Source organism: Echiichthys vipera, assembly GCF_963691815.1.
Source record: "Echiichthys vipera genome assembly, chromosome: 13".
Classification (NCBI taxonomy): Eukaryota; Metazoa; Chordata; class Actinopteri; order Perciformes; family Trachinidae; genus Echiichthys; species Echiichthys vipera.
The window spans coordinates 4,866,780-4,892,856 of NC_139838.1; the positions used below are offsets into that span (position 1 = coordinate 4,866,780).

The 26,077-nt window shown below is 39.6% G+C and overlaps 2 protein-coding genes across 2 annotated transcripts in view; one reads left to right on the forward strand and one right to left on the reverse strand.

Moving 5' to 3' along the window:
- The window catches only part of col28a1a (collagen, type XXVIII, alpha 1a), a gene marked incomplete at both ends in the record, with an annotated part of 41,572 nt that extends 38,208 nt beyond the window's left edge, over positions 1–3,364 (forward strand). Inside the window, 2 exons of the mRNA XM_083925081.1 lie at positions 956–1,232; positions 3,192–3,364. Coding sequence (XP_083781207.1) covers positions 956–1,232; positions 3,192–3,364 — 450 coding nt within the window. The remainder of the gene's footprint in view (positions 1–955; positions 1,233–3,191) is intronic.
- A 5,218-nt stretch (positions 3,365–8,582) lies between these two features.
- c1galt1a (core 1 synthase, glycoprotein-N-acetylgalactosamine 3-beta-galactosyltransferase 1a) lies at positions 8,583–24,705 on the reverse strand. The gene is made up of 4 exons (XM_083925273.1): positions 24,613–24,705; positions 24,233–24,408; positions 19,417–20,078; positions 8,583–12,103 (listed from the first exon to the last, which is right to left on the reverse strand). Exons 2-4 carry the CDS (start codon positions 24,393–24,395, stop codon positions 11,933–11,935), a joined length of 996 nt encoding a protein of 331 aa, XP_083781399.1. The 5' UTR covers positions 24,396–24,408; positions 24,613–24,705; the 3' UTR covers positions 8,583–11,932.
- Positions 24,706–26,077: the final 1,372 nt, after the last annotated feature.

Consider the following 26,077-nt stretch of genomic DNA (forward strand, 5'->3'; position numbering starts at 1 on the left):
TGCACGCACACGCACACACACACACACACACACACACACACACACACACACACACACACACACACACACACACACAAACACTGGCTGCAACTTTTCCATGCCCATGTGTGCCATCATTACAATTTAAGATTACTTATATTATATATACAGTATATATATATATATAGAGAGAGAGAATATACAGAAAACTCACAAAAACGAATAAATGAATGCAAAAATGACACATTTATTATACTATTAATATTTGGCTCCAGTGTATGGATAATGTATCGCAAGAGAATGTAATGCCTTATTTTGGCGTATCAATATTTTGTCCCACTCCTAGCGCTGCTATGGTCAGGACCTTTTTTGTCGCTCTAATTCTTAGGTTAGATTTAGGCAGCAAAACTACATGGTTAAGTTTAGAAAAAGATGATGGTCTGGGTTAAAAAAAACTAAGGTTTGTGGCGTTAGTTAAGAACGTTACGTGAGGAACGTAAGAAAGTCAACTTCATGGATGGGTAACAGCTTTAAAAAAGTCAATGCTGATTCTTGGTTTTCACACAGGACACAAACACCAACATCCCAGCTGATAGTCAAGTGTTTGTTTGACCCATCGACCACCCCAGCCTTTCCTTCTTACACGGAGTTCACTGTCTTTGGTTACTGATCCATTCGGTTGTCCCCTCATACTCATAGATGAGCAGTTTTTGGCAGGTGTTTAATATTGAAGGCCTAGATAGTCAGCTGATAATGTGCTACGTGGGGAATATGGATCATGAATATGACCAAATTTACAGACCAACTGCTGTCTTACTGTCCCAAACATGTCTCTGGAAGTCGCTTTTCATTGTTTAATGAACTAATACTGACATTACTAGAAGGAAGCTGCATGGAAGACAGAAAAGAATGCATAAAAACCTGTTTTGTAAAAGTTTGACTAAGTGTGTCTAATCTGAGCTTGTCTACCCCCCAGCTCGAGCTCCCAGTGGAGACAGCAACCGCCCCGACTCCACAGTTCCATGGGTCAGGTCCGGCGGAAGAGAACCTGGTTGATAGTAATCTGTTGGTGGAGTCCTGGAACGAGCTGCCAGACATCACATTTACCTCCCCTGGTGGCAGGGGGCCGCAGGGCCCTGGGGTGATCTCTGTGTTGGGTCCTCAGTCTCCCACTGACTGGCTGTATGAGGCTGAGGGCACACAGGCCCCCGTCAGCCCTCCTCCTCCACCCCTGACAGACTCATCACTGCCAGGTAAACAAGCAGAACGGCAACAGATGAGCTATGCCTTAGATACATACCATGTGATCTTGCTGATAACTGTGTTAGCTAAAGACAATGACATGACACATAGATGATGGGATCGAGTTGTGCAACACATCATAAGGCTGCTTATCTGATTGTGTCTTCGCTTTGGACGGGAAATCAGCCGCCTCCCTTTCTCAAATATTTTTTTTTTTGTTAGATGAGCAGTAGTGAACATATAATAATATTAACAATATGACATATATTATATGTATAACAATACTGAGACCAAACATACTGGGGAGGGACAGGAGTTGCTGTTTCATTATTAATTTTATCTTGTTTAAAGTTACAACAAGGACTTTTTTACTGGTAATCAAATATAGTATATAGGCACATATGGATTTCATAGGTCTGTGCCATGGCTGTGTGGGCATTGTGTTTAGATCAACGGTGTTTGGTCCCTCTCATTTGGTATCATCATGCTCTCCTGAAATCTGCTGAATGACACAAAATGTGTCGTTACACGTCATCTGACGGAAACTCCTTCAGCTTAGACTCCAACAGCAACCAGACATAGCTGGATCTGGTGATCAGACCTAGATCCAGCTTTGCTTCTATCTTCGACCTCCAATAACATGAGGCAGAGAGCTCCCCATCTGGTCCAAACTGATCTAGATGGGAACGGCCACAGATAAGGTGGTGGTAGGGAGGACATTTCACCTGGTCCAGGATGGCTTGTACATTGACTTCTGCAGGAAGTTCCACTGCCGAGAGGCTGCAAAGGGGCAGTGGGGTCTGTCACCACCTGCTTCCTGGCAGCCAACACACTCCTGGAGGCTCAGGCCATACTATTGGGCCCGCTGAAGGGAAGGGAGGCACGGGAGAGCCAGACCCAGGACTGAGCGGGGCAGACCCGCTGCAGTCACACCCTGCTGCAGTTAAAGGGAGTCTGGCTGCTGCAGATCTTTATAACACAAGGCGGTGGTGCTCATAGGAACACTTGAATTCAATTCAATTCAATTTTATTTACAGTACCAAATCATAACAAAAGTTATCTCCTATCTTACACTTTACATATGGAGTAGGTATAGACCACACTCTATGACTTATTTATGGTTTACATAGACCCAACAATTCCTCCATGAGTAGCAGCAGCAATCTTGTGCACATAGTGGAACGAAAAAAACTTCCCTTTAACAGGCAGGAATGTCAGACAGACACAGCTCTATGGAGGACGGACATCTGTCTGCACCGGTTGGGGAGGAAGAAAGGGAGAGAGAAAGAGAGAAAAGACAGACAGAGAGAGACAAAGACAGACACAAAGACAGACAGAGAGACAGAGACAAAGACAGACAGATGGACAGAGAGAGACAAAGACAGACAGAGACACAGTCCCAGTCTAAACACTGGTGGTGTCTGTATTCTAGAGCCATTACACCATTACTTCAATCAGGAGAGATTCAATGATTTCAGATTTAGATGTGAAAGTAAGAATTTATTAAAAACGCATGACAATATTATATAACATGATTGAATAATAGTCTTTGGCGATAAAACTCCATCGAGACTTCATGTATAAGGGGTTGTGAAGCCAAGGGTAGAGCAATGAGATCCCTGATAGGTTAGAGAGTGTTGGTGACCCGCCCCCATTTAGCTGACAGCTTGATGTATCTGATGAAGAGAGACAGAGCGAGGGAGATGTGAGATAGGATGACGACGGACAGTCTTCCTGTCTACATTTGACAATGATACGTTAGAACAGAAACGTGACCTCTTGCCACTTTAACATACAAAGATCATTTTAATCATTTGAACTTGCATTTTATAAAGTGAACTACCCAACAAAGAACTTATATATGAGCGTCATCATCATCCTTACACATGACCTGCTGCATGTTGAAACAGTGAGATGCAGTTGAAATGACAGCAGTGATTTAATGTATTGCACCCTTCTTGTTCTTTCAGACGAGGGGTGCAGTCAGCCTCTGGACCCAGGTCCCTGCCGACAGTATGTAGTCAAGTGGTACTATGACCCCGAGGCCAACGCCTGCGCTCAGTTCTGGTTCGGAGGCTGTCAGGGCAACGAGAACAACTTTGAGACTGACGCCAGCTGCAGGAGCTCCTGCGTCTACACGTAACAAACTGTGTTTGGAGAAAGGGCTGTGTGCGAAGCTCACACGCTCCATCACTGTCACCGAGGAACAGAGCGGAGTGATGATGCAGGCCAGCAGCTGCGGCTTTGCTCACACTCTGTGGACTGCTACAGGGGGAGGAGTTGTTGGAGAGCAGACTTGGACCTCCTCACTGTCACTTAGGCTATGTTCACACTGCAGGTGCTCCAGCTCAATTTTGCTGCACATGTACTTGTTCTCTGATTATTTTGGAAAACTACTTCTATCTGCTCTGGAAATTATACCTAAATATAGAACTAAAAAAAACAATATAAGCTGACAGGAGCATCAAAAAGACTGCTTCAATGTGTCATCCCAAATGCAAATCATTTTATTTTCACTGTCTTTCTGTCGTAGTCCCCCAGGCTAACACTATTTACACTGGAGTGGAAAAACCAGGGCCATGAATCACAAAGTAACTTCAACTAAGTCTGTTTGGTGTTCACAGAGTCTGACAGTAGTGATCCTGGGTAACCAGTTCCACGATGCTGCTTATTAACTGGCTCAGTTAACTCTGAGTTCTACAGCTCTGGGGCTTGGGCTCTGGGGCTTCATTTGTAACCGTTACATGTGCACAAAAAAGGGCAGAGAAATGTGCACATGCCACCTTCTAAGCATGAATTGAGATTTATTAAAAAAGGTCACAAAAGTCAAAGTAATATCACCCTTATAGATCCACATTATCATAAACATAAAATCATTTAATGAGGCAGATTTGTATGGACAGATTTGTATGGAGGCATTTAATGTGGAATCTACGCGGTTTTAAAAATGAGGCTCCTGTTTATGTGAAAGCTCTTAACCGGAAGCCACCACATTAAAGGTTGAATATGTAGAATTATTAAAAGCTATATATTTAAAACAATAATACACCCACGGGGCGTTTTGAGGGGTACAGAATGAAAGTATTGCTTTTCCGTGAAAAAATATTTAGTCTGAATTAATATTTTAAGAACATTTTGACGAGTTTGACAATGACTTTGTGTCCCGTTGTGTTTCCATTGTAGCAGCCAATAGCGTTGGGCGTTGCTGGTTGCCAGGGTTGTCTGTTGTTGGGTGCAGCTACTGTAGGCTGGCACTTGGTGAAATGGAGCTTGCCAATCCTGCAGCTGCTTCGGAGCCTCAGTGAAGGGGGCGTTATTTGTCCCAGCATTTGAGTGAGTGGAGACGGGCAAAAGTAGGCCGAGCATTCACTCCATGGACTGAGAGAAAGGAGAGAAACGCCATTAAAACGTTCGCCCAAATGGCTACGTTTCTCCTTGATCGCTAACATCACTTTCATCTTTACTTACCTGGAACGGCTAACGCTAACGGCTAACGGCTAACGCTAACTGTCAGTCAAACTCCTCTAATACTTGTTTTTATGGTGTGATTTGCTGGAGGGGATGGGTTCAAACAGGCTAAAACAGACTCCCGGTTTCCTGTAGCTACTAGGCCGGGTCTGACCAACCTGGCAACCCGACCCTGGAACTATTTTTTGTTGTTGCAACTACAATCTACGACACTAGATGGCGGTGTTCTGCTCGTTCAGTAACATAAGAGTACTAACTATATTATAACATGACATGAAGCACCAGGAGAATGACACAATATACTGTGATCACACAACTTGAATAGAATAGCTGTAGAAAAATGAGGACAATCCAAATATCAAAGGAGTACTAATTCACAACTTGTTCCGTGGTCTGGAGTGAGCACAGTGGATAATACATACAGTTGTCTTATGAATATGTGATTCACTTAAAGACTGAAGAAAAGAAAGGAATGCCTGATCTATCAGAGTGATATGTCCGATTTATGATCAACTGCGAGCTAATTAGCAGTGTATGCCATTCATTAGTCTGGTAGAGTGATTAAGTACCCAGAGTCTGAACACATGATTCTTCTATTGCTGACATTTCATTAATATAATTAATAAATATTTAATATAATTATTACCGCAGAGCAAAGTGATCTGCAACAACATCTCTAAGGCTCCGTTCACACTGCATTTCCAAGTGACCTGGATCTGTTTTGTTTGCTGATGTAACCCATATGTGATCTGCTTTTGACAGTGTGAGCAGCACAAGTCGCATTGAATCTGACATTTTCAATCAGAATTAGGTCACTTTTAAATGTGCTACTGAATTTTTTTGAATGCGACCGCAATCTGTACAGCCAGGTGACTTTGACGTTCATACTGACCTGCGCTGCACTGTTTTGTAAATGAATGAAAAAAAAGGTGTGCCACTGGCGGGAGCCAGGAACAGAATCAAAACAAACATGGAGGACAGCATTGAATCAGTAAAATATGAATTTTCTTTCTCCTCCTCCTCCTTCCTGATATCACCCACTCACAAATGTACTGGCTGACGCCCAAAACTGTTTTTAGCATTTAGCCATGAAGTCCTACAAGACCAGTCGCCGTTGCCATGTTCGCTTCCTTAAACACCGTTGTGGTGTGGTGTCATCAATGATCAACTGCTCATGTGGGTCACTTCAGGAGCGTAAGCTGTTCACACAGCAGTCCATAGACAGGCCACATTTAAAGACGTAATGTGAACAGGCAACCATTAAGACCTTGTGCATTAAGACCTGCAGTGTGAACGTAGCCTAACGCTCTTTAATGCTTGCATCACTCTATTGTAAAGTCAGTTATGTTAAACAGGAACTACGCCCATTTTCAAAATGTATACATTATTCATATGGTCTAAGAAAGTCCAAGAATATGACCACTTTCTCCCAAATCCAAAACTAGAGTGCTAAAAGTCAAACGTCATCAAGTTTAAAGTGTGGAGCTGCTCCGTTGACAGTGAACTGGGAGAGATGTTGACATTGAGAGCACCAGGGAAATGTTGTTACTATATGGAGACAGTTTCTGTTTCACCACTGACAACCCCACAATAAAATAAAGGAAAAAAATCAGTTAACATTCTTTATCTTTGGAGCAGCTCCTCGCTTCTTACTTGATGACATTCATTCACACGTCAATATACTGTTTGCAAATTGTAGTTTTTGTACTGTCACACAGAACGTGAATATTATGAAACGATGAAGCAATGTTATTTTGATTTGGATCGAGGAACATTTTTCTGAGTTTTTGCACCACAAATAAAGGCTTGAGGAGCATGAAACAACAGCATGGAAGCTCCTTAGTCTGAACCAAGACTGCAGCCTTTACTCCTTTCAGCCTTGACAGTGGCAGTGCATACACAATCCACCCCTTCCAGTCTTACCTTTCATAATACAAGCCCTAGATGGTATACATATTTGCACGCAAGCATTTTGCATTTTGGTGTTATTTATTTTTCACGCCCCAAGGGTGTAAAAGCCTTTACTTCTCTGTTTTCTGGCTTTGAGAGAGTAGCTAATGTGTATTTTCATATTGATGAAATTTTCTTAGGCAATGGAAATAGCATGCATGAATTTTGAAAATGGGCATGCTTCCCCTTGCTACACAGCTAACCTGCTCTGGAGCAGGTTAGCTGTGTAGCATGTGGTGATCTACCCTGATGATCCAGCTCTGTGACACCAGAGTTCAAACAAAAGACAGCTGGCTAACCCACTAAACTCACTTTGTGATACAGGCCTCCGGACACACATGTCATTAAGTCATATAGTCATTTACCAGGAGCATATGTTTTATGCAACAGGATAAACTTTAACTCAGGTTTATTGACTTTGTGAATTTAGTCGTACTGTTTCAAATAGCATGATTAAAGATGTAATGTCAAATGATTCAGGCGGATCTTTGCGAACAATTCCAATGCAGAAGGAGGCTGGTGTCTGTTCAAAATCAGCAAAGCCAGAACAATCAGCAGGAGCTAACATGACACGGCTCAGCTGATCTCAGTGATCATAGCTTTTTTCTTTCATTGTCTGCTCCCAATAGATGCCACCAGTATCATTCTGCACTGCCAGGCTCGCAAAACTGGTTCTACTTTTTCCATCCTCCTTTCCAAAGATATCAAACTGTAAACTGAAACTCAATAACAGCTAACACATATTTAGTGCAGACAAAACGTCCGAGATTCATATGTTAAATACAATCTCTCTGCAAACCAGACATCATTTACTTACACTTCTTTTAGACGGATTGTGTCTTTAGAGACATTTTGAATTTGCTGTCTTGAATTAGAAGAGAAAATCTATACCACTCTTATTTCTGGCTGTTGTATGAAGCTACAGCCAGCGGCCATCTGTTTCCAGTCGATTTTCTAAGCTAAGCTAAGCTAAGCAGCTGCTGGCTATAGCTTCATATTTACAACAAGTATGAGAGTGGTAGCAGGCTGAATATCTATCTGCCAAAGAGCAAATACGAGTATTTCCTTAAATGTTGAACTATTCCTTTAGAGCTAAACGGCAAACGGTTTCTCAGAGACAATAGAGCTTGAACTTGAGCTGACTTGTTTGAGCAGGATTTCATGTCACGTTAACAACAATAGCAACGGGGAAGCACAGGGGAGAGTCACTGAGAGAATACAGTACCCTCAGCAGGTAATTACTCAACAGCTCAGTACCCACTGTACAGTGAGCACATTATATCTGCCCCATGCAGCATAGATGGTTCTGTCTATTATTATGACAATTCATTTCTGAATTATTAACAGTTATGTCCAAATCTGGTCAGTTTAATTGAATATCGCAGTGAGAAGTATATCATGACAATATTACAATATGGAAAGAGCACAGGGAAAAACATCAGAATTGAGGCACTTTCACCTGCAATGTGAACTTAGTTACTGTACATACTGTTGTTACAGATGTAGTTTCTGGACCCAAAGTAAAACTCACTGTCTTTTTCGTTCTAGGGTATTGAATTCTGGGATTTGTCTTGTCATATATTGTTTTTGGGGGTCACTATTTGTAGGTGTTTAAGAGTTTTCCACAAAGCAACCGTGCATTGATATCTGAACACACAGTGTATTGTATTATTAACCAGTTTATGCTATTTTCAAACTATGTTGTAGCTACTTCGATGTTCATTTCTTAAAATGTAGATGTTTTATTTAATCTTAACAAAATCTATTAATCTCCATTATGATGAATGTTGTATGGAAAAAGACACACTTGACTGTAAAATAAGTTGCTTTATTGTTTAACACTGTAAAAGTGCCAGAAGGAATAGTAAACTTAGAACATGATAGTTCAACAAAATAAAGTTCTTTTTCAATAAATTAAAAACTATTTCTTAAAAATGGTCCGTTTTAATAATCCTCTCAAAAGTGCAACTCAGAGGGTACATTTGACACAGAGCACACAAAGTTAGAACATTGTCAGTTCTCCTGATCCAAAGCCTCTGGCTGTGGCTGTTCATTCAGATAGAAAAAATATATAGACTTTTTCAGTGACAGGAGAGTGGTCCAGAGAAAAAGAGAAACAGGGAGGACTGACAAAAAAAGGTCCCCGGCCAGAAGCAAACTGTAGATGATGGTTCCACCTGGATGTTATTCACTTGCTGTTCAATTTGGGTTGATACCACTGTCATATGTTGTAGATACAGTATATAGCTGGTGAAAAGACGTTAAAGTTTCGTTCCCAGTAGAGTTTATTCACATTATGTAATTTTCATTCTAAATAGCCACAGTGTTTCCGACATATTTAGATTTTATTTGTTGAGGTAGAGGACTGATAAGCTGACTCCGCCAGATGGATTGATTTGCATAATTCACATTTTCTCAGCATATCCATCTGGGACCTCTGGTTTGGAGATCTTTTGGGAAGGGGCGAAAATACTGATGCTGATTGGATAAACCATCTATCTATCACCAACATATGGGCCAAATCAACCAATCAGATCACTGAAGTGCATGAGGTACTAACAGCATCCAGGCAAAGCTCAGAAAGGAAACAACAGGTGAGTAAAGAATATTTTCCAATAGTGTAATGTGAATTTAAGGATCAAAGGCCCAATTTCAGGAGCCCGGTCCATATTCAACAGAAGGATCCAGAGAAGAGTTAGTGAGCGGCTTGCTCCATAGCTGCTCATCTCATCTGTGGAAGCCTCCATGTTGTTTACACTCAACAGTTGCTTCTCTTTTTCGTCACTCTTCGACCTGCCTCTAAACCAACGCTGATTGGTTCTGTCGCTTGGAAAATTTTCTCTGCTGCACGTTACCAGACTGATCTGAGGGTAAAATAGAATGGAGCTCAGAAATCAGGATGGACTGATTTTCTATAACCGGTGTAAAGCACGAGGGAATTAGAAATCTAAATAGCTAGCTAACTAGCCAGCCACCTGTATGCTCTGGTCCTACCTTAGGCTCTCCTCTGGCCAAAGTCTCCCAGCATCAGAGCGATGCAGAGGGAACATGGGGTGCACTACCTAGCTTACTACTACTTATCATTCAGGTACCATTAGTGGAATCAACTATCAGCCCACAGTAGCTAACATTATTTGCTGAATTTAGTCGTTGTGCAGCCTCGTGATATCTGTGGTTAAAACAATATACTAAAGATAACTTCATGAGCAAGTTGAACGTAAGTTGTAACATTATAACGTTACCATACACATTAGCTTGGTGTCTGCATTAGCCACTTGCCATAATAGGCTAGTACATTATAGTAAGATATTATTACAAAGCAAAAAAAATAACGAAGCTAGTATTTGATCCAATAAACTAATACTGAAGTCCAAAGCCAGTACTCATCCCCATCAATACTATTTAGAGACCTTTACAGGTTCTGGCAACACTGTGATCGCTGGACATAGCCACGCTAGCTGCTTCCCTTCAGTTTCCCATCTTTATGCTAAGCTAAACAGGTGCTAGTGTAAGCTTCCTATATATTGTACAAACGTGAGCTGTAAACGATCTTCTCTTCTTACTCCCGGCAGTGAATAAGTAAAGATATTTCCCAAAATGTCAAACTATTCTAAGTTCTGACCAAAACTGTCCCGAAACTCTTGCTTCCTTCTCTGGTATTGAACCCTGACCCCCCACTTCCCGTGGTCACCATCGCAAGTTGCCGCCACAAGGGCCAGCAATACTGAAATACTATAAAATACTGAAACAAAGTGGGTTGGTATTGCTTCCAAACAGCTCTCATCCCAATCTGGAAAATAAGGTTTTTCACGGTTACATGCTCTAACATGTGCTAAGATGCATGTGTGTTTGGACCATTTACCGCAGCCAACAACAGAAACTCCACTATATCTTGACATAGAAAATATCTGTGTGCTGCTATATTAATGTTCTGAATATCAAGTACAGTGCATTTCAACTATTGCACATTTGACAGTACATTACTCTTTTGGTGACCAGACACAGAGACTAGTTCATCCCAAGGACAGAACCACACACCCACAAAAGCAACCTGGTTTATGCTGTCCAATGCAACGAGGAATGCAAAGATCTTTACATTGGAGAAACAAAACAACCACTGCATAAACGCATGGCCCAACACAGGAGAGCTAACTCCTCAGGCCTGGACTCTGCGGTCCACTTACATCTCAAGGAGAAAGCCCACTCCTTTGATGACAACAATGTCCACATCCTGGACAGAGAGGACAGGTGGTTTGAAAGAGGAGTAAAAGAAGCTGTCTATGTACAGTAACAGAGGAGGAGGTCTGAGACACCACTTATCTCCAATTTACAATGCGGCCCTTTCATCCCTTCAGGAGATTCAACAATCTAACCTCAAAAAACAACTGTTCACAAATGGCCTCCTGTGACTCCAACGACCGTCGTCAAGACTCAATAGAGCACTAACGAGGTCGAAACCAACTTCCCACCAACGACTGCCACTCTAGCGACGGTCGTTGGCACTTGGAGCACAAAGAGTTTCAGTGACATCATCGGCCTAGTTAGAGGTTAAATACCTGGATCTCCACACCAGTTAGTTGGACCGGTCCCAGCCTGGTCAGATGCGTAAATTAACTGATGAAGCCTCTTGGATGAGAGGTGAAACGTCTTCCTAGACAAATAACCAGGTCCAGTTGCTTTTGACTGAAATGGCTTTGAGGGTAACAATGACCTGGACAAGTGAGAATATTCACAGGCTTTGGTGACCAGTCTACAAGAAACTGCTCTTGCTTTGCTTGCAGAAGCAGCACTGTAGCAGCTTTTTTTTTTTTTTAATTTTTTAAGAAAACCAATTTTCGTTGGCCTAACTTTTAGTTTTTTATGTGAGCTATTTAGACCAGCTGGCCTTTTCTGTAGATACATAACCCTGTGCAAATGACTGCTGTTTTCTCTATATTTCACCTACACACCCCAAGTCGTTTACCCTTGTTGCCAATCTACACCAATCTACTTTTCAGCAAGTTGAGCGTAGAATATACACAGTTTTCCCAGAGAAAGACATGCTTATTGAAGTACAAACATAAAAATAAAAAAAATAATATTAAGGAAGACATATTGAAAGCACTTATCATCATTAAGAAATGAAATGTTAAAAACAAAAAACACACATTTCCTAATTTCTTTTTATGTACAAAGTAGCTTAGTAAAACAGACCGACTCACCCCCCCCAAACATCATGAACACAGTTTACCCATTCATTTTTTCTTTAAATCTGAATAGCGTTTAATTAGAGGCTGTTCTGCGCACACTGATGTCATGTGGACTTGAGTGGAGTTGTGGTGTAAAATTCATTTTTTTCATCTGGATTAAATCTGTATTTGTATCCATATGGCCGTAGATGGTATGTCAGGTACTCCAAAACATGCATCTGGACAGCATTAATGTAGTGAAAGGACACAACAAAGTCTGAGCAGCATCCTGGACCCTGGAGGGAAAGAGACAGAAACACATTAGAAGTCTGTGCTTAAACAGCAGGAAGCCAGTGACAACTCAGCAGGTTTGAATGTTTGACGAGTACCATGATCTTCCATCCACAGCACAGTATATATACAGACCGGTAATAACACCAGTCGTTGCAACGTATTCTTTTAGTGCTACCTGTTGGGGAAACAAGTTCAACTTACCCTGACAGTTACATTAGCAGAGCAGTGTTTGTACAGTTTATTTGTTGATGAATAAATGCTACAACTTCGGCTAAGTTTTACTTTAGTAGTACTCATTGCAACCAACTACCAATAAGCTTTATGCAAAATATTGTGCAATACGCAAATGGCTTTATGGTGTCATTTGAGCCTGAGCCCTATAAAAGCCCAGGGAAAACCATATATTTAAACTGAGATTACACATTATGTGCAATAAACATTTTATTATTTTAGTGGGTCTACTGTAAGAAACATATTGTGTGCACAGAGTCACGATGTTATAAAAAAGGACATGCAGAAGTTTTATTCTGAGTTATAAAATGGGAAGCTGAAATCCACTAGTGTGATTGGTTAGTAGCTGTGAAAAGCCACAAACTGATTGCCTAACAAAGTTAGTTAGCTAAAACTGTATATATATATATATATATATATATATATATATATATATATATATATATATATATATATAAAACATAATAATAATAATAATAATAATATAACATTTAAGGTAAACTTCCACCTCTGTTCTGGCCTAATTATAGAGGAGAGAATCAATCTAATCTCCTTTAAAAAAGTCAAGTGCGGTACACACGCAGACAAACGGCAACAGGGTCTGCCTTGAAAAGGGGCTCTTGTCTGATAAAGCTGGTTATGAAATTATTATGTGGGTGTTCCAAGACTTGCCCATCATGAGGGAACAGGATACTTTGTGAAGGGAGCATTTGTCCTCTCAGTACCAGGATATGGACGTTGGCTTATGTTCTTGGAGTGCAAGAACACCAGACACTAAACGTACTTGATTTACAACCACGAAGTAAAAGTGGTTGTTACATTATTTCTCACGTCATAAAGGAGGAAAGAGTAAGTGTCCCTTAATGTAAGCATTGTTTTATTGTCTATACTGGGTTCATGTAGGAATACTGAACTTTTATCTCCTCCACAATTGAGTGATGACAGGTGGTTATTGTACTGTTAAAAATTGAATTGAAAATTAAATTGAATCATCTGCAGTCGCTACGGCAACCGCAGAGGCACACAGCTGAAAGTCTTCAGTTAACCGGGTCACTCGTTAAACCGAAACACCGTCACTCAGTCTGCTTTAAGTTTGATTTTGAAGTTATCAAGTCAGTCTGCTTTAAGTTTGATTCTTAAGTTATCAAGTCAGTCTGCTTTAAGTTTGATTCTGAAGTTATCAGGTCAGTCTGCTTTAAGTTTGATTCTGAAGTTATCAAGTCAGTCTGCTTTAAGTTTGATTCTGAACGTATCAAGTCAGTCTGCTTTAAGTTTGATTCTGAAGTTATCAAGTCAGTCTGCTTTAAGTTTGATTCTGAAGTTATCAAGTCAGTCTGCTTTAAGTTTGATTCTGAACGTATCAAGTCAGTCTGCTTTAAGTTTGATTCTGAAGTTATCAGGTCAGTCTGCTTTAAGTTTGATTCTGAAGTTATCAAGTCAGTCTGCTTTAAGTTTGATTCTGAACGTATCAAGTCAGTCTGCTTTAAGTTTGATTCTGAAGTTATCAAGTCAGTCTGCTTTAAGTTTGATTCTGAACGTATCAAGTCAGTCTGCTTTAAGTTTGATTCTGAAGTTTTCAGGTCAGCCTGCTTTAAGTTTGATTTTGAAGATATCAAGTCAGTCTGCTTTAAGTTTGATTCTGAAGTTATGAAGTCAGTCTGCTTTAAGTTTGATTCTGAAGTTATCAAGTCAGTCTGCTTTAAGTTTGATTCTGAAGTTATCAAGTCAGTCTGCTTTAAGTTTGATTCTGAACGTATCAAGTCAGTCTGCTTTAAGTTTGATTCTGAAGTTATCAAGTCAGTCTGCTTTAAGTCTGATTCTGAAGTTGTCAAGTCAGTCTGCTTTAAGTCTGATTCTGAAGTTATCAAGTCAGTCTGCTTTAAGTTTGATTCTGAAGTCATCAAGTCAGTCTGCTTTAAGTTTGATTCTGAAGTTATCAAGTCAGTCTGCTTTAAGTTTGATTCTGAAGTTATCAAGTCAGTCTACCTTAAGTTTGAATCTGAAGTTATCAAGTCAGTCTGCTTTAAATTTGATTCTGAAGTTATCAAGTTAGTCTGCTTTAAGTTTGATTCTGAAGTTATCAAGTCAGTCTGCTTTAAGTTTGATTTTAGAGTTATCAAGTCAGTCTGCTTTAAGTTTGATTCTGAAGTTATCAAGTCAGTCTGCTTTAAGTTTGATTCTGAAGTTATCAAGTCAGTCTGCTTTAAGTTTGATTCTGAAGTTATCAAGTCAGTCTGCTTTAAGTTTGATTCTGAAGTTATCAAGTCAGTCTGCTTTAAGTGTGATTCTGAAGTTATCAAGTCAGTCTGCTTTGAGTTTGATTCTGAAGTTATCAATTCAGTCTGCTTTAAGTTTGATTCTGAAGTTATCAAGTCAGTCTGCTTTAAGTTTGATTTTGAAGATATCAAGTCCGTCTGCTTTAAGTTTGATTCGGAAGTTATATAGTCAGTCTGCTTTAAGTTGGATTCTGAAGTTATCAAGTCAGTCTGCTTTAAGTTGGATTCTGAAGTTATCAAGTCAGTCTGCTTTAAGTTGGATTCTGAAGTTATCAAGTCAGTCTGCTTTAAGTTGGATTCTGAAGTTATCAAGTCAGTCTGCTTTAAGTTGGATTCTGAAGTTATCAAGTCTGTCTGCTTTAAGTTTGATTCTGAAGTTATCAGGTCAGTCTGCTTTAAGTTTGATTCTGAAGTTATCAAGTCTGCTTGCTTTAAGTTTGATTCTGAAGTTATCAAGTCAGTCTGCTTTAAGTTGGATTCTGAAGTTATCAAGTCAGTCTGCTTTAAGTTGGATTCTGAAGTTATCAGGTCAGTCTGCTTTAAGTTGGATTCTGAAGTTATCAAGTCAGTCTGCTTTAAGTTTGATTCTGAAGTTATCAAGTCTGTCTGCTTTAAGTTTGATTCTGAAGTTATCAGGTCAGTCTGCTTTAAGTTTGATTCTGAAGTTATCAAGTCTGCTTGCTTTAAGTTTGATTCTGAAGTTATCAAGTCAGTCTGCTTTAAGTTTGATTCTGAAGTTATCAAGTCAGTCTGCTTTAAGTGTGATTCTGAAGTTATCAAGTCAGTCTGCTTTGAGTTTGATTCTGAAGTTATCAAGTCAGTCTGCTTTAAGTTGGATTCTGAAGTTATCATGTCAGTCTGCTTTAAGTTGGATTCTGAAGTTATCAAGTCAGTCTGCTTTAAGTTTGATTCTGAAGTTATCAGGTCAGTCTGCTTTAAGTTTGATTCTGAAGTTATCAAGTCAGTCTGCTTTAAGTTTGATTCTGAAGTTATCCGGTAAGTCTGCTTTAAGTTGGATTCTGAAGTTATCAAGACAGTCTGCTTTAAGTTTGATTCTGAAGTTATCAAGTCAGTCTGCTTTAAGTTTGATTCTGAAGTTATCAAGTTAGTCTGCTTTAAGTTGGATTCTGAAGTTATCAAGTCAGTCTGCTTTAAGTTGGATTCTGAAGTTATCAAGTCAGTCTGCTTTAAGATTGATTCTGAAGTTATCAAGTCAGTCTGCTTTAAGTTTGATTCTGAAGTTATCAGGTCAGTCTGCTTTAAGTTTGATTCTGAAGTTATCAAGTCAGTCTGCTTTAAGTTTGATTCTGAAGTTATCAAGTCAGTCTGCTTTAAGTTTGATTCTGAAGTTATCAAGTCCGTCTGCTTTAAGTTTGATTCGGAAGTTATCAAGTCAGTCTGCTTTAAGTTGGATTCTGAAGTTATCAAGTCAGTCTGCTTTAAGTTGGATTCTGAAGTTATCAAGTCAGTCTGCTTTAAGTTGGATTCTGAAGTTATCAAGTCAGTCTGCTTTAAGTTTGATTCTGAAGTTATCAAGTCAGTCTGCTTTAAGTTTGATTCTGAAGTTATCAAGTCTGTCTGCTTTAAGTTTGATTCTGAAGTTATCAGGTCAGTCTGCTTTAAGTTTGATTCTGAAGTTATCAAGTCAGTCTGCTTTAAGTGTGATTCTGAAGTTATCAAGTCACTCTGCTTTGAGTTTGATTCTGAAGTTATCAAGTCAGTCTGCTTTAAGTTGGATTCTGAAGTTATCAAGTCAGTCTGCTTTAAGTTGGATTCTGAAGTTATCAAGTCAGTCTGCTTTAAGTTTGATCTGAAGTTATCAGGTCAGTCTGCTTTAAGTTTGATTCTGAAGTTATCAAGTCAGTCTGCTTTAAGTTTGATTCTGAAGTTATCCGGTAAGTCTGCTTTAAGTTGGATTCTGAAGTTATCAAGACAGTCTGCTTTAAGTTTGATTCTGAAGTTATCAAGTCAGTCTGCTTTAAGTTTGATTCTGAAGTTATCAAGTCAGTCTGCTTTAAGTTGGATTCTGAAGTTATCAAGTCAGTCTGCTTTAAGTTTGATTCTGAAGTTATCAAGTCAGTCTGCTTTAAGTTTGATTCTGAAGTTATCAAGTCAGTCTGCTTTAAGTTTGATTCTGAAGTTATCAGGTCAGTCTGCTTTAAGTTTGATTCTGAAGTTATCAAGTCAGTCTGCTTTAAGTTGGATTCTGAAGTTATCAAGTCAGTCTGCTTTAAGTTTGATTCTGAAGTTATCAAGTCAGTCTGCTTTAAGTTTGATTCTGAAGTTATCAAGTCTGTCTGCTTTAAGTTTGATTCTGAAGTTATCAGGTCAGTCTGCTTTAAGTTTGATTCTGAAGTTATCAAGTCTGCTTGCTTTAAGTTTGATTCTGAAGTTATCAAGTCAGTCTGCTTTAAGTTTGATTCTGAAGTTATCAAGTCAGTCTGCTTTAAGTGTGATTCTGAAGTTATCAAGTCAGTCTGCTTTGAGTTTGATTCTGAAGTTATCAAGTCAGTCTGCTTTAAGTTGGATTCTGAAGTTATCAAGTCAGTCTGCTTTAAGTTGGATTCTGAAGTTATCAAGTCAGTCTGCTTTAAGTTTGATTCTGAAGTTATCAGGTCAGTCTGCTTTAAGTTTGATTCTGAAGTTATCAAGTCAGTCTGCTTTAAGTTTGATTCTGAAGTTATCCGGTAAGTCTGCTTTAAGTTGGATTCTGAAGTTATCAAGACAGTCTGCTTTTAGTTTGATTCTGAAGTTATCAAGTCAGTCCGCTTTAAGTTTGATTCTGAAGTTATCAAGTCAGTCTGCTTTAAGTTGGATTCTGAAGTTATCAAGTCATTCTGCTTTAAGTTTGATTCTGAAGTTATCAAGTCAGTCTGCTTTAAGTTTGATTCTGAAGTTATCAAGTCAGTCTGCTTTAAGTTTGATTCTGAAGTTATCAGGTCAGTCTGCTTTAAGTTTGATTCTGAAGTTATCAAGTCAGTCTGCTTTAAGTTTGATTCTGAAGTTTTCAGGTAAGTCTGCTTTAAGTTTGATTCTAAAGTTATCAAGTCAGTCTGCTTTAAGTGTGATTCTGAAGTTATCAAGTCAGTCTGCTTTAAGTTTGATTCTGAAGTTATCAAGTCAGTCTGCTTTAAGTTTGATTCTGAAGTTATCAGGTCAGTCTGCTTTAAGTTTGATTCTGAAGTTATCAAGTCTGTCTGCTTTAAGTTTGATTCTGAAGTTATCAAGTCAGTCTGCTTTAAGTTGGATTCTGAAGTTATCAAGTCAGTCTGCTTTAAGTTGGATTCTGAAGTTTTCAAGTCAGTCTGCTTTAAGTTTGATTCTGAAGTTATCAGGTCAGTCTGCTTTAAGTTTGATTCTGAAGTTATCAAGTCAATCTGCTTTAAGTTTGATTCTGAAGTTATCCGGTAAGTCTGCTTTAAGTTGGATTCTGAAGTTATCAAGACAGTCTGCTTTAAGTTTGATTCTGAAGTTATCAAGTCAGTCTGCTTTAAGTTTGATTCTGAAGTTATCAAGTCAGTCTGCTTTAAGTTGGATTCTGAAGTTATCAAGTCAGTCTGCTTTAAGTTTGATTCTGAAGTTTTCAGGTAAGTCTGCTTTAAGTTTGATTCTAAAGTTATCAAGTCAGTCTGCTTTAAGTGTGATTCTGAAGTTATCAAGTCAGTCTGCTTTAAGTTTGATTCTGAAGTTATCAAGTCAGCCTGCTTTAAGTTTGATTCTGAAGTTATCAGGTCAGTCTGCTTTAAGTTTGATTCTGAAGTTATCAAGTCTGTCTGCTTTAAGTTTGATTCTGAAGTTATCAAGTCAGTCTGCTTTAAGTTTGATTCTGAAGTTATCAAGTCAGTCTGCTTTAAGTTTGATTCTGAAGTTATCAAGTCAGTCTGCTTTGAGTTTGATTCTGAAGTTATCAAGTCAGTCTGCTTTAAGTTTGATTCTGAAGTGATCAAGTCAGTCTGCTTTAAGTTTGATTCTGAAGTGATCAAGTCAGTCTGCTTTAAGTTTGATTCTGAAGGTATCAGCTAAGTCTGCTATAAGTTTTGAAGTTATCTCTTGTCAGTTTGGACATGTCAGAGCTTTACATTTTTTACTGCTACAAGGTTGCATCTGTGGCTGCTGGTAATGCAACCACAAGTCTGCTGTACTAGGCTATTTTCATCATCATTAGGTTGTCGTTTTTTTTTCGGCACAGAGATCCAAGGCCACAGCCCCGAATGCACACGTCTACACTTCACTATTTATTATAGTCTACTTATCAAGCATTCACCAGGACTTCTTATCACCCTAGTCATTTTTATCACACTGCTAGTGTGAAAGTCTATAACATTGAAACAAACGCCTGTTTAGAACACTTTGGAAACCATCCTGCGGATGTTGGCGCAGGATGGTTTCCAAAGTGTTTTAGCAGTACGTGCGCTACGCTGCGAGAGAGAGAGACTGCTCTTGCTGAGACAGTATATTTCTCTTTCCGGTACAGCGTACCCCCTCCAAATTTTGCATCTAACACAAGGCAAAAATGTCATTAGTGACATCCATGTAATGCCTTGTGTTGGGACATTACATGACAGGCAGCATGACAGACCACGTACATGTTAGCATGCTGATGTTAGCATTTAGCTCAAAGCATCACCATGCCTAAGTATACCTTGACAGAGCCCCTAACACTGCAATGTTTTTCAATGTTCATTGTGACAAATGACAACCTACATACCTCTTACCTTACCTTCCGCTGAAAAGGTCTATAATGAGATTTCCTAAAACCAAAACCCAGGTTCAACAGGAATTGTAGTGTTTTTTATTGTATTGCGTACCTCTACTGGAGTATAGTAGTCGTAAATCAGATACCAAGGTCGTTGTCTTGGTGGCTTTCTGATCAGGTAATGGTCTGGAGGATAAGGATGAAATGTTTGTCTCCCCTTCACATCTCTGCTGTCTGCTGGCTCTACCTTCATTGTCTCCATACATTTGCCCAGAGCCATGTCCTCAATGTCCGAGAAGTGTGTACATTCCCCGGTTTCGAACCCTTTGACAAAACTTCTCACTGCTTCCTTACTGAGGACATAACCTGCTCCTCCACTCATGTAGCCTTGACGGATGAAGGGGATAAACCTTCTGCCCAGGTACAACGGCTTTTCTGGATCATATTTGGACAAAGTGTAGCGTAGATTCTCCACGACCACAAATGTGTCATCATCCGCTTTCAGGAACCAATCTGCTTCATCCAGGTGGTACTGGTGGATGTACTGAAAGGCTCGGATGGTCTTCCAGTACAGGTTCTCCCTCCCTTCACTCACGTTCAGTCCCACAGTGGGGAAGTCAGTCTCGACGGAGCTCATGTACAGCATTTTGTCGCAGCGCTTTGCCCATGTTTCCTTGATGTGCTTGGTTCGGGATTCCATGTACTTGGGCCCCGTCATGATCCAGCATAAGATCCGTGTTGGGTAAGATTTAGCTGCTGAGCTTGTGTTCTCAACTGGAGAAATATGAGAACAAAGTATCAAAAAATTGTGTTACATGGACATTTTAGACCTGTGGGTTTAAAGTGAAATTCTGGAGTAAAATCATCCACGGGTTTTTTTTGGCAAATACACTCAAATAAGCCATCGAGACAATTTTTACTATACTAAACAACTATTAACGGAGAAATCCTGGAGAGTCACTAACAGCCGAATGCGGCAAACACCACAGTATTAGTGGTTAAAAAAGACGTTTTACTGCGTTCACCATGCTGCCCCAAGCTAATCAGTGTTAGCCGCGTTCGGCTGTTAACGACTCACCAGGATTTCTCCGTTAATAGTTATTTCACAGACATTTTTTTCTCTATGGCTTATGAGTGTATTTTGCAGAAAAAGACCCTGGGATGATTTCAAACGGAATTTCACTTTAAGACCTAAGGTTGATCAGTACAGTGTGCATCTGTTGTCAACAGATAAGCTGGTATACCAGTTTCTCTGCTGGGATGAAATATTCTCATGCCAAACTAAACTACACCTTCTGTCACAGACTGAAAACTCACCTGTTCAGACTGCACATTGGCCCATGAGTCAATAAAAGTATATACAAGAAGAAAAATCATTTTTTTTGTTCTTGCATGAGGGTTCACTTTTTTTGGGTGGGTTTGTTCTATATGTATTGTCAGGTTGTAACTTTAGAGCATTAGACAGCAGGATTTTATTTCAAAGTGCATGGACCCAACCTTGCACAGACACCACTTAAACACCTTTCCCGGGTTCAAATCTGAGTTCTCATACCTATGTTTACAGACCTAGATAACGCCTTCAGTAACCCAAGTATTCATGAATGTCATCAGTGTTCCAGTATGGTAAGGTCACACGTCTGTGCATGCGTCGTTGGTTATAATTCCCCTCCCCACTCGTGGAACACAAGCGTTACCTTTAAACCAAGGGAGGACTTCACCATGGCAAATAACATCTCTACCAAGAAGACCCATTTCTGTCGCCATTCTGTCAAAATGTCGGCCATTTCCCCCCGATTGTGATTTTGACAAAAGTGATCCGGAATAAAAAGCCGTATTCCAACCAGCTGTACGTTGGTGGAGCGCCACCTACTGTACCGGAGGAAGAGTTACTCTAGTTGTTCTTTCCATTAATCCCTGCTCATGTAAACGGGTAGAACTGCAATTCTCCAGTTGGCACTTAACCGGAGTAAGACCATACTCCAGTAACAGCTGCGCATGTGAACACACCTTTGAGCCAGCCCTTATCATGGTTGCCACTTAAATATTTTCAGGTAATTTCAATCAGTTAGGAACCTTCTTAAGCAAAAAAGGACCGGGTCTCATCTTGTGAAATCCATCTAAGATAAGAGCAGATCAGATATGATCAGTTACCCTTAAGCCTGTGAATGTTCCAAATCCTGAAAAGAGAGGACAGATGGTTTGAAGCCATCTATGCAAAAGTTGAGAAACCATCGCAAAACGGAGGAGGAGGTCTGAGACACCACTTATCTCCAGTTTACAATGCTGCCCTTTCATCCCTTCATTCAACAACTGTTCACAAATGGCCTCCTGTGACTCCAACGACTGTCGTTAAGACTCAATAGAGCACTAACTAAGTCGAAACCAACTTCCCACCAACAACTGCCACTCCAACAACTGTCGTTAAGAATCAATAGAGCACTAACGGAGTCCAAACCTACTTCCCACCAACGACTGTCACTCTAACGACGGTCGTTGGCACTTGGAGCACAAAGGGTTCCAGTGACATCATCGCCCCTGTGAGAGGTTAAATACCTGGATCTCACACCAGCTAGTTGGACCAGTCCCAGCCTGGTCAGATGCGTACATGAACTGATGAAGCCTCTTGGATGAGAGGTGAAACATCTTCCTAGACAAATAACCATGTCGAGTTGCTTTTGACAGAAATTGCTTTGGGGATCAGTTACCTTTATTGTCACTGTAGTACAAAATGTACAATGGCATGTCACCTAAATATTAAACTAAAATAAATTAATAAATAAATAGTGTGTATACACAGAACAAACGGCTTTCAGGGCTATTCATCACTTGTGGCAGTTTTCTCCAGTATACATTACCCTGCTGTGACCTGAAGCTGATTTTGCTGCTGAAGTTGGTGGCTGCTTGCTATGTAACACGTAAACAACAATGTGTGTATTGATACATGCTTCGCGCAGAATTTAGTAGTAATTCAATTGTTATGAATAATGTATTCACGAAATGGATGAAACACGCAGGAGGGTTTAAAAAATAAACAATAATAAAATATCTTTTTGAAGGATTATGCAAACAATTAATAAAATTAAGATGGATTACATGCTGAAGCAACAATATTGGCAGTATGATCAAAATCATAGTTTGCTGAAGCTTTTAAAACTGCCTCGGCCCCCCAAAATAAAGAGACTCCCTCTTTTATTATTTGAAGCTACGGTAGGGGCCATAATACTCGATGTTATTGCAGAAAGATAATACTAATAGTTCCCTGTAAACTGTGTGGGAAACAAATTTCAAAATTACATTTACAGCAAACTAATGGGCTGATTTCCTAATTAATATTAAATGCATGTCACGTAATGTTTGCATTAGTTTAATTCAATTTAAGATTATTAACAGAAAGTGTTGTTCGCCCTCTAGACTGTATAAGGTGAAGCTTAAAAACGATCCCAGGTGCTGAGAGCGCCCTGATGACAGCATATCCACTCACTATCATGGTACCACCCCAAGGTACAGGACCTGTGGTTAGTTCACAACTGGATTCAAAAAGTTGTTGAAAAGGAATTCTGCATATTCTGGTTTCTCAAACACCATGTAAACACCGTACCCTGGGTAAAATCTGGTGCCTGAAGTATTATCGGGTTTCTCGTCTGTGCATGTGCTGGGGTTAGAGCTCCTCCCTCCCAACTCCACGTAGATGGCTTTTGACCCGGAAATAGAATAAACCAGGAAGCAACGGCGCCAAAAACAACGTGAAGAAACAACAACAATAGCGTTCCCTTTGACTTACTACCAAGAAGACCCGTTTCTGTTGTATTTTTGTCCAAAAGTCATCTGTTTCCCCCGTTTGTGATTTTGACAAAGGTTAACACGGAAAAAAAGTTGTATTCGGACCAGTTGTATGTCGGTGGATCTCCACCTACTGTACTGGAGGCCGAGTTACTCCTGTAAACATGTGTGACTTCAGTGAGAGTTTGATAGACAGATGGTTAATCCAATCACCTACTTTCCCAATCTGTTTCCAATTAGGTCCTCTCAGATGGTTCTGTGTCAAACCATTTGACGGATAGGTAACTGCCAAATTCTTCTACATCATTTACAGATGTGCAATAATGAGTGTGGCAAGCCTGTCCTGTTCTTACCGGTTGGAAAATGACAACTTATGCTATAATGGGGCAACTTGCCACAGATGCCCATTTTGTACTTTATTCTAACTATAAAGTGAGAAGTGAAGTCTAAGCATTTGAGCTTTTCTGCACAAGGATGTAGGGTTTGGACATGGAAAATGAGTGACTGTAATGAACCAACGCTGAGAAATTGAAATGACAGCAAAAAGTGTGACAAGATGCCCCGCTCTCCCGTACTTTATATCACAGCTAGGAAATGATTTGGTGAAGTTTGCTATTTTTGATAAAGACTTATAGCCTAGAACTGAAATGATGTAATGTATTGAACGACTTGTCTATGAGCCTTCTCAGCTGAGCAGCCTGTAGTGCGCAATTACGCACCGTCACCACAGTTTATACAAAATAACATATTCAATAAAATAGATACAAATAAATACATGAAATAAATCTCTGAATTGATTCATTATAATGAGGACTCTCGGGGGAATATCCGATCCTTACAGATGACTTTTGCATTTTTCTCCAAAGAAAATTCCAATTTTAACTTAACCTAACATGTAGATTTTGTTAAGACAAAGCAACATATGCAATATATCCTACACTATTTGAACCTATATTCACCTATGCGTTGATTTATGACGCTACCGTGGTTCATTGGTTCTCAGTGTGGTCTCAGTGCAGGACTACCAGGCTACTTCATTAAAAGGAAAAACAAAGACAAGACATGACACCTCTTACTGGGGCGCATCAGCCATAAAGCATGCACAGATGAAACATGGGAATGAAAATATCCATTAAAGCAGTGCCTACCTGTATGCACATGATGTAAATCCTGTTTGACTTCATATTTGACAGCCCTCATGAAATACATAGCGTCGTCTGTTAAAAAGTTTGACTCCAACAGAAAGCGGAGGGAAAGAAATCCCATCATCAGTCCAGTGGTGAATATTAAACTAGATGAACTGGGCCGCATTCTTCTGAGTTACCTGTCGGACACAATGTGGAATTAGTCGGTTATTAGTCAGTTAAATCGTTACAGCACACACTGAAGCCGACTCAACATGATGAGAATAAAAGTCAAAATGTTCAGAGAGGTTAAATTGATAACCTCACACAATTAAACCTTAAATAATCACAGAGCAGTAATCAATTGAGCTTTGTGAGTGTTTTCAATTATAAATCATTTTTACCTTAGATGAGATGATCATCTAGCACCAGTGCCGTTTCTTTCTGTATTTCCTTCAGGAGACGCACAATGTCACGGCCCCTGCGCTCATATCCGTGTTTCCACTGTCAGAGTCCCGTCAGGCGGAGCTACACACAACACATTCCACTGCCTGAAAAACCAGATCATCTGCCCCGTGAATGCCCAATAGTTGCTGTAAACGCCCATGATGGCTGGCAGTCATCAGCTATTTACTGAGAGGTTTGTACAGTATGGTAGCGCTATGGCGGCATATTAGTGCCAAGTATTATTTCGAGAATGAAGTCGCAGATTTATAGCATTTATTTATGTTGTGTACAAAGTTTTTATTTGCTGACCCACTACTGCTGTTACAAAATAATTTATATAATTAATAATTCATTAAAGTAATTCTATTCTATTCTATTCTATTCTATTCTATTCAAATCTACAGGGGAAAGAGTTGCAGATTTACAAGATTAAAAAGTAACAAATCTACACAGAAAAAGTCTCAGATTTACAAGATTAAAAAGTATCAAATCATTGAGGGAAAACCCACGTGTTCGTATTTCTCCGCTACTTTCCGGAGAAAAACGAAGTGGTGGAGCTTTCTGTCAGAGGGTTGTTTCTAAATCAATATTTCATGTGAAGGACGGCTGAAATAACGGGCGTGTAATGCCCTAAACCTAACCCTAACCCCTAACCCCTAACCCTAACCCTAACCCTGGCGAACTACGGGCGTTAAATGACACGCGAAAAGCTTAATATGCGTAGACATGCATGCGAAAAGTCATGAAAGTCATGAAAAGTGGCGTGCTATTTATACGCCCTCCCATGAGACCACGTAGAATCTACAGGGAAAAAAGTCGCAGATTTACGAGATGAAAAAGTAGCAAATCTACAAGAAAAAAGTTGCAGATTTAGGAGATTAAAGAGTAGCAAATCTACAGGGAAAAAAGTTGCAGATTTAGGAGATTAAAGAGTAGCAAATCTACAGGGAAAAAAGTCGCAGATTTAGGAGATGAAAAAGTACCAAATCTACAGGAGAAAAAAAGTCGCAGATTTAGGAGATGAAAAAGTAGCAAGTCTACAAGAAAAAAGTTGCAGATTTAGGAGATGAAAAAGTAGCAAGTCTACAAGAAAAAAGTTGCAGATTTAGGAGATTAAAAAGTAGCAAATCTACGAGAAAAAAGTTGCAGATTTAGGAGATTAAAGAGTAGCAAATCTACAGGAAAAAATTGCAGATTTACGCGATGAAAAAGCAGCACATCAACGGGTAAAAAAGTCACAGATTTACGAGATTAAAAAGAAGCAAATCTACGGTAAAGAGGGTCAGATTTACAAGATTAAATAGTAGCAAATCTATGAGAAATAAAGTTGTAGATTTACGAGATTAAAAAGTATCAAATCTACGGGGAAAAAGTCACATATTTAATAGATTAAAAAGTATGAAATCTACAGGAAAAAAGTCA